The sequence below is a fragment of the Artemia sp. Qi Xiang Cuo genome, chromosome 6, assembly GCF_049724085.1.
Source record: "Artemia sp. Qi Xiang Cuo chromosome 6, ASM4972408v1, whole genome shotgun sequence".
Classification (NCBI taxonomy): domain Eukaryota; kingdom Metazoa; phylum Arthropoda; class Branchiopoda; order Anostraca; family Artemiidae; genus Artemia; species Artemia sp. Qi Xiang Cuo.
Window position 1 is genome coordinate 38,147,683 of NC_142799.1, and position 13,838 is coordinate 38,161,520.

Genomic DNA, 13,838 nt, shown 5'->3' on the forward strand with positions numbered 1-13,838 from the left:
GAACGGGAATTAAAAGTTATAGTGCCCTTTTTAAGTGACAAAAAAAAATTGAGGGCAACTAGGCACCCTCCCACGCTCATTTTTGTCCCACAGTCACACGATCAAACTTTGGAGATAGCCATGTGGTTCAGCCTTGTCGAAAAGATAACAAAAATGTCTGTTAGGATGACTTGATCCCCCAAAGTCCCCAGGGGGAGGGCTGAAAGTTATGAACTTTACTCAATGTTAACATATAGTATTGGTTATTGGGAAGTATACAGACTTTTTCAGAGGAGATTTTTTCTGGTAGGTGGGGGAAGGAGAGGGTCGGGGGCTATATGGAAGGATCTTTCCATGAAGGAAGTTTTCATGGGGGAAGGGACATTGCTATGAAGGGGGCGCCGGATTTCCCAGCATTATTAAAGAAAAAGATCAGTAATTAAATAAAAAAAAACATGTTTTTCAACTGATCAACTGATTGTGATTAAGATGTCATTTTTAAAGAACTGGAAAAAAATTCGAACTATAGTTTAAAGAGCAGGGTATTGACTAGGGGGCGAACCCCCTAATATACGTGTTAAAAATTTATGAATATAGAAGGTCGTTACGTAAGTTAATTCTAAGTTACGTATATTTATTACTAATAAAAACGTTCGTAAATAAGATTAAACAAGTTTCGAGAAAGCCATTTAACCAAATATAATGTGCAAATTTTGTTTTAATTATTCATGTACGGTGAGCCAAAATCAAAACCTGCATTAATTCAAAAACGTTCAAAAATTAAATAAAAAAAACAAGTTTTTTAACTGAAAGTAAGGAACGACGTTAAAACTTAAAACGAACAGAAATTATTCCGTATATGAAAGGGGCTGTCCCCTCCTCAACGCCTCGCTCTTTACGCTAAAGTTTGACTTTCTCACAACTCTATTTTTTTAAACAATAAAAAAACTTTAGTGTAAAGAGCAAGGCGTTGAGGAGGGGACAGCCCCCTTCATATACGGAATAATTTCTGTTCGTTTTAAGTTTTAACGTCGTTCCTTACTTTCAGTTAAAAAAACTTGTTTTTTTTATTTAATACTATACAAGAATAGGACCATCGCTAAACCTCTTCTGTCAGTTGAATCAAAAGCTTACTTATCATCTAGGAAACTGAGGACTAAAGGCATTTGAATACAAAGACACTTCTCAGTTATTAATCTAAGAGTGAAAATTTGTCGACGCATCCTCTACCCCTCCTTAAACCATACTATTCTTCTCTTAAATCTTTATCTGGAGCATCTCTAAGTCTAAAAAGTATCATCATAATAAATAATTTGCTTGCTACAGAAACCCGGCAAATATATCTAAAATTACCACAGTCACTCTTATCAGCTTTCTTATTAAGAGGCTTAATAAGAGTTTTCTTAAAATCGCTAGGTACTTCCACTTTTTCAAAATGATATTCATAATTTTCAGTAACTTATCTCTAACCTAACTACCACCATATTTAAAAAACTCATTTGCCCCACAATCACCACCTGGGGTTTTATTATATTTTAATCCTTTTAGTACTGTTCATATTTCTTCCTTATAAAATAAATTTCCCTTCACATTTAAAGCATCAAAGACTTTTTAATTATCTCCTATTTCTTTGAGAAGAACATTCTTCTGCCTATTTCTTGGGCAGAACATTCTCATAATGTTCGGCACATCTCTCTTTAACTCATTTCTTCTGACTAATTGTGGCCCTGCATCTTCCAGATCTTCAGCAATTTTATCCAGCGTAGTTGAACACATAGTCCTACAATTCTTTTTCTTTACGGTTTGCAGCCTTTAATGCGTAAGAAAGACCGTCTTCAGCTAAGGAGAGACTATTTTAAATATTGTAATTCCTGCTATATTTACCAAGGTGGTACAGAAATCACAAGATTATTTCTCATTTTGGACTTATCGACCCTCTAGTGCTGCTTGACAACATTGCTAAGGACCTGAGGACCAATACTCCAAGGAAGATATGTGCCAGTGACCCCCTCACTTATTTTTTTCCAGATTAGAGATTTATAAATATTGTTATGTTATTTATGTTGTGTTTTTCTTATTATTTCCTTGTGTATAATATTATTTTGTTTTTTCTTTTTTACTCCGCATTTATTTTATATTGCGGGTTATAAATAAACTTACTTACTTACTTACTTATTTAATCAAAGTTTAGAGATAGCCATTTTGTTCAACGTAGTTGAAAGTTCTGGAAATTATGTAGTTAAGGATGACAAACCCCCTAGAGCCCCCAGGAAAAAGGTTGTAAGTTATGGCCTGGGGGCATATAAGGATTTTATTGATAGAGTTGTCGTAAAAACTTCAAAAGGGGCTCATTCAATCGGAAATCGAAAAAGATAGTGCCCTTTTTAATAGTCGAAAGTGATTGGTGGGTAGCTAACAGCCCTCTCATGCCCACCGTTCCCCCAAACACATCCAATCAAAATTTTCAACTAGCCATTTTGTTCAACGTATGAGAAAGTTCCGAAAACTAGGTCTTTGAGGATGACCACTCCTCCCTTGCCCTCAGGGCAAGGGTCTAAATATGCCCTGGGGCAAATAAGGTTTTTATTGAAAGGGTTGTTGTAGATACTTCAAAAGGGCTCATTTGATTGGAAATTGAAAGGGCTAGTGCTTTTTTTAATAGTTGAAAGTGATTGGAGAGCAACTAACGCCCCTCTCACCCCACCATTTTCCAAAACACATCCAATCAAAATTTTGAGTTGAAAGTTCTGGAAATTAGGTCTTAGAGGATGGCAATCACCCTCGCAGCCTTTAGGGCAAGGGTTGTTATTTATGCCCTGGGGGTATATAAGATGTTTATAGAAAGTGTTGTCGTAGAAACTCAAATAGAGCTCATTCGGTTGGAAATCGAAAGGCCTAAAGCCCTTTTTAATAATCGAAAGTGATTGGAAGGCTTGACATTTTCAAACAGTTCGTGGTAACGAACTGCAAGTAAGGAGCGACCCGGCTCAATGGTAACCGAAACTCTAGAAAACGGGTTTTGATACCAATAGATACATCAAAAGAACCAGATTTTAATGCTGATTTGAAATATATAAGTTTCTTCAAGTTTAGTCCTACCCATCAAAAGTTAAGCGCCCGAGAAAATTTGGCTGATTTTCGAAAAAAGGGAGAAAAATCCACTAAAAGCTATAGAACTTTAATGAAAATCACACCATCATATTCAGTGTACCAGAGAACCTACTCTGGAGGTTTCAAGCTCCTATCTACAAAATGTGGAATTTTGCATTTTTTTTGCCAGAAAAAAGATCACGGATGCGTGTTTATTCGTTTTTTTCCCAGGGGTGATCGTATCGACCCAGTGGTCTTAGAATATCGTGGGAGGGCTCATTGGAACGGAAATTAAAAGTTCTAGTGCTATTTTCAAGTGACCAAAACATGGAGGGCAACTTGGCCCCCTCCCATGCTCAATTTTTCCAAAAGTCACCCGCTGAAATTTTGAGACAGCCATTTTGTTCAACATGGTCGAAAATACGATAACTATGTCTCTTAGGATGACTTAACCCCCCGAGCTCCCCAAGGGGAGGGCTGAAAGTAATGAACTTTACCCAATGTTAACATATAGTATTGGTTATTGGAAAGTATACAGACGTTTGCAGGGGGATTTTTTCTGATAGTGGGGGGGTGTCGGGGTTTATGTGGGAGGACCTTTCCATGAAGGAAGTTTTCATGGGGGAAGGGACATTGCTATGAAGGGGGCGTCAGATTTCCCAACATTATTTAAAAAAAAGATCAGAAATTAAATATAAAAAACAAGTTTTTCAACTGAAAGTAAGGAGCAACATCAAAACTTAAAGTGACACTCCCCCACAACCCTCGGGGGAAGGGTTTTATATTATGCCCTGAGGGCATATAAGAGGACACTCCCCCACAACCCTCGGGGGAAGGGTTTTATGTTATGCCCTGAGGGCATATAAGAACGGTTTTAGCACAATATACTATATATAATTTGTTTTTTTCCTTTGGAGAAGGGCACTTCATATGGAAGGGGTCGTCGTAGAAACTTCAAAAGGGGCTCATTCGATTGAAAATTGAGAGTTCTAGTGCCCTTTTTAATAGTCGAAAGTGATTGAAGGGCAACTAGCTCCCCTCGCCCCCCCCCCCCCCGCCCATCATTACCCAAAACATATCCAGTCAAAATTTTGAGATAGCCATTTTGTTCAGCGTAGTTGATTTCCTGATAGAAAATATGTTTTTGAGGAGGACACTCCCCCACAACCCTCAGGGCAAGGGTTTTAAGTTATGCCCTGGGGGCATATAAGGTTTTTATAGAAGGCATTGTCGTAGAAACTTCAAAACAGGCTCATTCCATTGGAAATTTGAAGAGCTAGTACCCTTTTTAATAGTCAAAAGTGATTGGAGGGCAACTAGCCCCCCACCACGCCCATTATTCCCCCAAACACAACCAACTAAAATTTTGAGAAAGCCATTTTGTTCAGCGTAGTTCATTTCCAAATAGAAAATAGGTTTTTGAGGAGGACACTCCCCCACTACCCTCGAGGCAAGGGGTTAAAGTTATGCCCTGGGGGCATATAAGAACGATGTTGGCCCCAAACACATCCAATCAAAATTTTGAGAAAGCCATTTCGTTCAGCGTAGTTGATTTCCAGATAGAAAATATGTTTTTGGGAAGGATACTCCCCCACAACCCTCAGGGCAAGGGTTTTAAGTTATGCCCTGAGGGCATATAAGGTTTTTATAGAAGGCGCTGTTGTAAAAATTTCAAAACAGACTCATTCGATTGGAAATTCGAAGGGCTAGTACCCTTTTTAATAGTCAAAAATGATTGGAGGGCAACTAGCCCCCTCCCCCCTCAAGCCCATTATTTCCCCAAACACACCCAATAAAAATTTTGAGATAGCCATTTTGTTCAACGCAGTTGTTTTCCACACAGAAAATACGTTTTTGATGAGGACACTCTCCCACAGCCCTCAGGACAAGGGTTTCAAGTTATGCCCTGGGGGCATATAAGGTTTTTAAAGAAGGCATTGTCGTAAAAACTTCTGAAAGAGCTCATTCAATTGGAAATTCAAAGGGCTAGTGCCCTTTTTAATAGTCGAAAGTGATTGGAGGGCAACTAGCCCCCCCACCCATCATTCCCCCAAACACATCCAATCAAAATTTTGAGATAGCCATTTTGTTCAGCGTAGTTGATTTCCAGATAGAAAATATATTTTTGAGGTGGACACTCCTCCATTTTCTCAGGGCAAGGATTATAATTTGTGTCCTGGAGGCATATAAGGTTTTCATTGAAATCTTTGTCGTAGAAACTTGAAAAAGGGCTCATTCGATTTGAAATTCAAAGGGATATTACCCTATTCAATAGTCGAAAGTGATTGGAGGGCAACTAACCCCCCTATCACGCCCACCTTTTTCCCAAAGACATCCAGTCAAAATTTTGAGATAGCTATTTTGTTCAGCGTAGTTGATTTCCAGATAGAAAATATATTTTTGAGGAGGAAACTTCTCCACAACCCTCAGGGCAAGGATTATAAGTTATGCCCTTGAGGCATAGAAGGTTTTTATTGAAATATTTATCGTAGAAACTTGAAAAGGGGCTCATTCGATTTGAAGTTCAAAGGGATAGTACTCTTTTTAATAGTCGAAAGTGATTTGAGAGCAACTAACCCCCCTCTCATGCCCACCTTTTCCCCAAACACATCCAATCCAAATTTTTTTATAGCCATTTTACTCAACGTAGTTGAAAGTTTTGGAAATCAGGTCTTTAAGGATGGTAATCCCTCCCCCCACAGCCCTCAGGGCAAGGGTTGTAAGTTACGCCCTGGGTCATATAAAGTTTTTATTGAAAGCGTTGTCGTAGAAACTTCAAAAGGGCTCATTCAATTGGAAACTGAAGGGGCTAGGGCCTATTTTAATTGTTGAAAGTGATTGGATAGCGACTAACGTCCCTCTCATGCCCACCATTTTCCAAAACACATCCAATCAAAATTTTGCAGGCCAAACTATAAAGTCTTAAAAAACGAAAAAAAAGTCTTAAAGTCTTTTAAAAGTATTATTTTCTTTTTCCCTGAAAAGACTATGTCAATATAAAAAGGAACAGATATTAATTAAAAAAAAATTTTCCACAATATAAGTTTTTCAAAGAAAAGTAAAGAATTCCATTAGAAAAAAAAATTAGCAAAAACAAAATCAAATAATCTACCAAGCGTGAAACTACCACAAATCAGCATCGATAAATAAATGAAACCCAAAACGAACAGAAATTACAATAATTCACCGAGTCAAACTTAAAACGAGCAGAAATTAACATAAGTTGGGCGCAAAATCCCTATGCCTTCCCAAGGCTAGAACAAAATTTGCACTTTACGCCCAACTTATGTTAATTTCTGCTCGTTTTGAGTTTGACTTGGTAAATTATTGTAATTTCTGTTCGTTTTGGGTTTTATTTATTTATCGATGCTGATTTGTGATAGTTTCACGCTTGGTAGATTATTTGATTTTATTTTTGCTAATTTTTTGTTTGATGGAGTTCTTTACTTTTCTTTGAAAAATGTATTTTGTGGAAAAAGTATTTTAAATTAATTACTAATAAAAACGTTCGTAAATAAAATCTTAGATAAAAGTCCTGATCTATTTAGTTTCTTAATGTGTTATAGATAACAAATACGTCTTTTCCAGTTTCCAACCACCGATAAGTGTTTATAATTTTGTTTACAATTCAATCTTATTCTCACTGTCGTTTGTTTCGTGCCATTTTCTTTAGCTGTTGCGATTGTTACTTTCATTGGTTTTTTAGTCACATTTATTTGTGCCGTATTTTCATCAATCAACCCCTTATGACCTTAAATTAGAATTAGCGCCATTGTAAAATTACATTTTTTGTCTTTGGATCTTTAACTTTTGCCTTGGCTTGTTTTTTTTTTTTTTTTCATTATAAAAAATACAATGCTGAAACATCCTTTTTTAACAAAGGCTGATGCAGTATCAGGTTCTTGGCTGACATCCTTATAAACTCTAATGGGGTTATTTCTAGCCATTTCATTGCTTTGACCTTTTATAAAATGTTGAACGTCAACTTTTGCCCCGGCTTGTCTTTTGTCATTATGAAATAGACATCGCAGAAACTTATTTTTTTTAAGAAAGGCATAGTAAGCATTGATGACCTTATTCATGTCAAAATCCCAAACCCAATTATCACAACTTTCATTTTCAATTTTGGCAAGTTTTGACTTCACTGTCGCTTATCTTCTAACCCCATTTTTCTTTCTTTTTCATTTTGGATTTTCATTACTTCAGGCAATTTCTCACTGTCCTTCACTTTAGCTGCCCCTATTGGTCTATTTTTGCATGACAGTCCAGGTTGTAGATTTGTTAATTGTTAAGGTGGTGGGACAAAACTTCTTTTTCATCCAACTAATCATCATTTATAAAACTTGTAATTTTTTTGCTTTTGCGTCTTGTCTCATTTGATAGTCCAGGTTCTTGATTCTCGCCCATTATGAATTTAATTTGTTCGGAGTGTTCTCTTGGTCTTATCACGTTTGAAAGTTCAGGTGGTTCCAAAGAATCATCATTTTAATGCTCAAACATATTCGATTGTTCAGGCAAGTCCTATATCAAACAACTATTTGTACTAAGCATCAAACTTTTGGTGTTCTTTTTAAGGTTTTTGAATTGTTGTAATCCCTTGTCGATATATATACAAATATTTTTGCAATTACCAGTTTTTTGCTCTTTCAGCAATTTAATGCAAACTTTTTCATGCATGAAAATCTTAAATTTTTTCAAATGTGTGACAACGTCATTGCAATACTGCAAGGATGTATACAAAAATGAGTCACTGGCCTGAATATTTTTTCCAATTAATTAAAAAACATTTTCCACAAAACAAGTTTTTCAAAGAAAAGTAAAGAACTCCATTAAACAAAATATAGATAAAAATAAAATCAAATAATCTAACAAGAGTGAAACTACCACAAATCAGCATTACTAAATAAATGAAACCCAAAACAAACAGATATTACAATAAATAACCGGATGAAACTCAAAAAGAGCAGAACTTAAAACATAAGTTGGGCTCAAAGCCCCTATGCCTTCCCAAGGCCAGAACATAATTTGCACTTTACTGAAAAAATATAAATGTTTTTACTTTTATAACTTTAATAAGTCAAATAATATTAACATTTTGATTACTAAATATCAGCATATATATATTAAACTGACAATGCACATTAAATTGACAATTTGTATTCTTTTCAGTAAAGTGCAAATTATGTTTTGGCCTTGGGAAGGCAGAGGGGTTTTGCGCCCAACTTATGTTAATTTCTGCTCGTTCTGAGTTTGATTCGGTTATTTATTTTAATTTCTGTTCGTTTTGGGTTTCGTTTATTTATCGATGCTGATTTGTGGTAGTTTCACGCTTGGTAGATTATTTGATTTTATTTTTGCTCATTTTTTGTTTAATGGAGTTCTTGACTTTTCTTTGAAAAACTTATTTTTTGGAAAAAGTCTTTTTAATAATTTCTGTTCGTTTTATATTGACATAGTCTTTTCAGGGAAAAAGCAAGTAATACTTTAAATATTTTCGTTTTTTAAGAATTTACAGTTTGGCCTGCTATTTGTATGCTGGAGAAAAATTTTCAGCAATATTTAACAACATACACTCTTTTAAAAATCTGGACACAAATAGTAGTTTTTAATTTAGTTTCATACCTCCTCTAGTTGACCTGAAATGGAAAACTTGATACAATTCACCAAAAAATTTTTTTACTTTCTTTGACAGCTTGGATACACTAACGCTATTTTGATTTGATTAGATTTTAAGAGCAGAAATAGCCCCAAAAGTTTCAACATAATTCCCTCAGTCGTTCTTGGGATACTGCTGAGAAGCCTTATTGGGAATAAGCATCAATATAGTGCATTTTGGTTTAATCTTAAGATAACATTTAGTTTTTATACAAAAAGGCAAATGTTAGGGTGGGCGTGGGAGGGGGATGAGCTCCCCTGCAATCACTTTCGACTATTAAAAAGGTCATAAGCCCTTTCTATTTTCAATTGAATAAGCCCTTTCGAAGTTCCTACGACCAGTCCTTCGATACGAAGCGAACTGGTCTAAACAACAACAACAACCAAAAAATAATACATCATACCCACATCGATCTTTACTATAAAAATGTCAAGCCTTCCAATCATTTTCGACTATCAAAAAGGGCACTAGCCCTTTCGATTTCCAATCGAATGAGTCCTTTTTGAGTCTCTACGACAACGCTTTCTATAAACACCTTATATACCTCCAGGGCATAAATAACAACCCTTACCCTAAGGGCTGTGAGGGTGGTTGTCATCCTCTAAGACCTAATTTCCAGAACTTTCAACTCAAAATTTTGATTGGATGTGTTTTGGAAAATGGTGAGGGTAAGAGAGGCGTTATTCGCTCTCTAATCAATTTCAACTATTCAAAAAGGCACTAGCGCTTTCAATTTCCTATCAAATGAGCCCTTTTGAAGTTTCTACGACAACGCTTTCAATAAAAACCTTATTTGCCCCATGGCATATTTCAACCCTTGCCCTGAGGACTGGGGGGAGGAGTGGTCATCCTCAAAGACCTAATTTCCTATCTGAAAATTTTGATTTGATATGTTTGGGGGAATGGTGGGCGTGAGACGGGGGTTGTTACCCACCAATCACTTTCGACTATTAAAAAGGGCACTAGCCCTTTCAATTTCCAATTGAATGAGCCCCTTTTGAAGTTTTTACGACAACACTATCTATGAAAACCTTTTATGCCCCCAGGGCATAACTTACAACCTTTTCCCTGGAGGCTCTAGGGGGTTGTCATCCTTAAATACATAATTTCCAGAACTTTCAACTACGTTGAACAAAATGGCTATCTCTAAACTTTGATTGAATGTGTGTCGGGAAATGGTGGGCGTGCAAAGGGGGTTAATTACTCTCCACTTACTTTCGACTATTAAAAAGGGCAATTTCAATTTTCAATCAAATAAGCCCTTTGAAATTTCTACAACAACTTTTTATACAAACCTTATATGTCTCCAGGGCGTAACTTACAACCATTGCATTGGAGGCTCTGATGGGTTTATCATCCTAAAAGACCTAATTCACAGAACTTTTGACTACGTTGAACAAAATGAATATCTCAAAATTTTGATTGGATGTGCTTGGGGAAATGGTGAGCGTGGGAGGGGATTAGTTGCCCTTCAATCACTTTCGACTATTAAAAGGGCACTAGTCCTTTCAATTTCCAATTGACTGAGAAATTTTGAAGTTTCTACAACATCGCTTTCTATAAACACCTTATATGCCCCCAGGGCATAACTTACAACCCTTGACCTGAGGGCTGTGGGGTGGAGGGGTTATAATCCTTAAACACCTAATTTCGTAAACTTTAAACTACGTTGAATAAAATATCTATCTAAAAATTTTTATTGGATGTGTTTTGGGAAAAAAGGACGTGAGAGGGGGGTTAGTTGCCCTCAAATCACTTTCAAGACTATTAAATAGGGCACTATTTCTTTGATTTTCCAATCGAATGAGCCTTTTTTCAAGTTTCTACGACAAAGACTTCAATAAAAACTCATATGCCCCCAGGGCATAACTTATAACCCTTACCCTGAAGACTTTGGGGGGGGGGGGGGGGTTCTAATCAAAGGTAAAATTTCCCGAGCTTTAAGCTACGAGAAACAATATAGCTATCTCAAAATTTTGATTGTATTTTTTGTGGGAAATGGTGGGCGTGGAAGGGCTGTTAGTTTCCTTCCAATCACTTTTGACTATTATTAAGGGCACTAGCCATTCCTATTTCAAATCGAAGGAGCTCTTTTTGAAGTTTATATGACAGCGCGTTCTATAAAAACCTTATCTGCCCCAAGGACACAACATACAACCCTTGCCCTAAGGGCTATAGGGGAGTTGTCATCTTCAAAGACCTAATTTCAAGAACTTTCAACTACGTTGAACAAGATGGTCATCTAAAAATTTTGATTGGATGTGTTTGGGAAAAAGGCTGGTTTGGCACTTTCGACTATTAAAAAGGGATCTAGACCTTTGAATTTACAGTTGAATGAGCCCTTTTTCAAGTTTCTACGACAAAGACTTCAATAAAAACTTATATGCCCCCAGGACATGACTTATAACCCTTGTCTTGAAGACTCTGGGGGGAGTGTCCTACTCAAAGGTGTAATTTTTCTGAACTTTAAACTACGTAGAACAAAATGGCTCTCTCAAGATTTTGATTGGATGTGTTTGGAGAAATGGTAGGCGTGGAAGGGGTGTTAGTTGCCTTCCAATCACTTTCGACTGTTATAAAGGGCACTGACCAATTCAATTTCCAATCGAATGAGCCCTTTTTGAAGTTTCTAAGACAACGCGTTCTATAAGAACCTTATATGCCCCCAGGCATAACTTACAACCCTTGCCCTGAGGGCTGTGTGGGGTTGTCATCCTCAAAGACCTAATTTCCAGAACCTTCAACTACGTTGAACAAAATGGCTATCTTCAAATTTTAATTGAATGTGTTTGGGGAAAAGATGGACGTGACAGGAGGGTTAGTAGCCCTCCAATCACTTTCGAATATTAAAAAGGGAGCTAGCTCTTTGAATATCCAATCGAATGAGCCTTTTTTGAAGTTTCTACGACAGTGCTTTCTATAAAAACCTTATATGCCCCCGGGGCATAACTTACAACCCTTCCCCTGAGGGCCGTGGGGGAGTGTCCTCCTCAAAAACATAATTTCTATCTGGACATCAACTACGCTGAAGAAAATGGCTATCTCAAAATTTTGATTGGATGTGTTTGGGGAAATGGTAGGCGTGGAAGGGGTGTTGGTTGCCTTCCAATCACTTTCGACAATTAAAAAGGGCAAAAACCACTCCAATTTCCAATTGATCCCTTTTCAAAGTTTCTACGGCAACTTCTTCGATACGAAGTGCCCTGTTCTAAAGGAAAAAAATAATACATTGTGCCAACATCGTTCCTATATGCCCCCATGGCATAACTTAAAACCCTTGCCCTGAGGGCTGTTGGGGAGTCACCTCCTCAAAAATATATTTTCTATGTTGAAATCAACTACGCTGAACAAAATGGCTATCTTTAAATTTTGATTGGTTGTGTTTCGGGAAATGATGGGCGTGGAAGGGGTGTCAGTTGCCTTCCAATCACCTTTGACTATTAAAAAGGGCACAAGCCACTCCAAGTTCCAATTGAAGTCTCTACGACAACTTTTTCGGTTCGAAGTGCCCTGATCTAAAGGAAAAAAAATAATAAGTAATACATTGTGCCAACATCGTTCTTACATGCCCCAAGGGCATAACTTAAAACTCTTGCCCTGAGGGTTGTCGGGGAGTGACCTCCTCAAAAACGACAAAGCTTTCTGTTAAAACCTTATATACCTCCAGGGTATAACTTACAACCCTTGCCTTTATGGCTGTGGGGGTAGTTTCCTCCTCAAAGACAAAATTTCTAGATCTTTCAGCTACGTTTAACAAAATGGCTATCTCAAAATTTTGATTGGTTGTGTCTGGGGAAATGGTGGGCGTGGAAGGGGTGTTAGCTGTCTTCCAATCACTCTTAATTATTAAAAAGGGCACTAGACGTTCGAATTTCCAATCGAACGAGCTCTTTTCGAAGTTTCTACGACAACTTCTTCGATACAAAATGCCCTGGTATGGAAAAAAAAATACATTATGCCAACATCATTCTTTACTTAGGCAGCGCGATTGCGCTGCCTATGATATTAAGGCTCTTAACGAACTTCCTCAAACACTGGTCCATCTAGATTGCTTTTTAGGCGAGAATATCCCAGGATACCAATTAAAAAAAATATGGAGCCGCTGTCGAGAAAAATATACAATTATTGCTCGTTCATAAAGATCCAAGTTTTTGTATGCCCTAATCATTGTCAACTGACATTTTTTTTCACGCAAAAACAGTTTCTTAAAAAAAGTCTTAATTTTTGGTTAATAAAGGGTGAGATTTACTCTTTACTAGGTTGCAACCATGACAATTTATTTGTAAATTTGAGGTTATTTGTGAATTTCTAGCAAAAACAGCTAGATTTAAAAATTGTATTTTTAAGATGAATATTATTTGGCTATGAAGTTATAATAAAAACCAAAAAAAAAAACAGCAAAAACTTACAGTTCAAAAATCCTGCTTGGGTCAAAGACACAAAAACTAAACAAGTAAGAAATAGACAGATCATTTCGTAAACGGCTTGTAAATCCAAACTGATTATCAAAAATTAGCCTCCGGGCGTTTTATATAGAAACAAGAAATCATTGAACTCAAGGAAATAGCTAAGAAAACCGCTAATCGCCAAGAAAATTGATTATCAGTTTATTGCAAAGCCCGTATGCATTTTTTCTTTTGTATACAAACGATAAACGGTATTTTGGAAGGTCAACGAACACTGAATAAAAATTTCTAAGAGAAGAATTCCAGTAATTTTCTTTGCTGTTTAACTCTCTCTCCCCTTTTAACTATTTTTTATTTGCTTACATTTTGGTCTCAAAAACTATATCTAGTCCTTTTCTTACTTTGTTGCTTGAAACCGAATATTATTTGTCTGAAACAGTTATGCTAAAAACAGTTTTACTATTTTTGTCTTGTTCTTGATATATTTTACAATCTGTGTTGTTCATACTTGGCAAATTGAAAAGAAAAAAAAAACTCGATCAATGAAACGTTCGGTAAGAGTGTGCATAGTACATACTAATAGCCGGGCTGCAACTTCAAAATTCAAACAAAGTATATAAATAGCTACAAAGACCACGCTTTCTTTCCATCATAAACAAAAAGTATAACAATAGGGTAATTATATAGCCATAAAAATAAAATGCTTT

The 13,838-nt window shown here is 36.5% G+C and overlaps 1 protein-coding gene across 1 annotated transcript in view; it reads right to left on the reverse strand.

Annotated features, from left to right (window-relative positions):
* The window catches only part of LOC148951197 (transmembrane protease serine 2-like), a 44,697-nt gene extending 31,480 nt beyond the window's left edge, over window positions 1–13,217 (reverse strand). The window contains exon 1 of the mRNA XM_089091023.1: window positions 13,135–13,217. Coding sequence (XP_088947149.1) covers window positions 13,135–13,198 — 64 coding nt within the window. The 5' untranslated portion in view covers window positions 13,199–13,217. The remainder of the gene's footprint in view (window positions 1–13,134) is intronic.
* Between the last annotated feature and the right edge of the window lie 621 nt (window positions 13,218–13,838).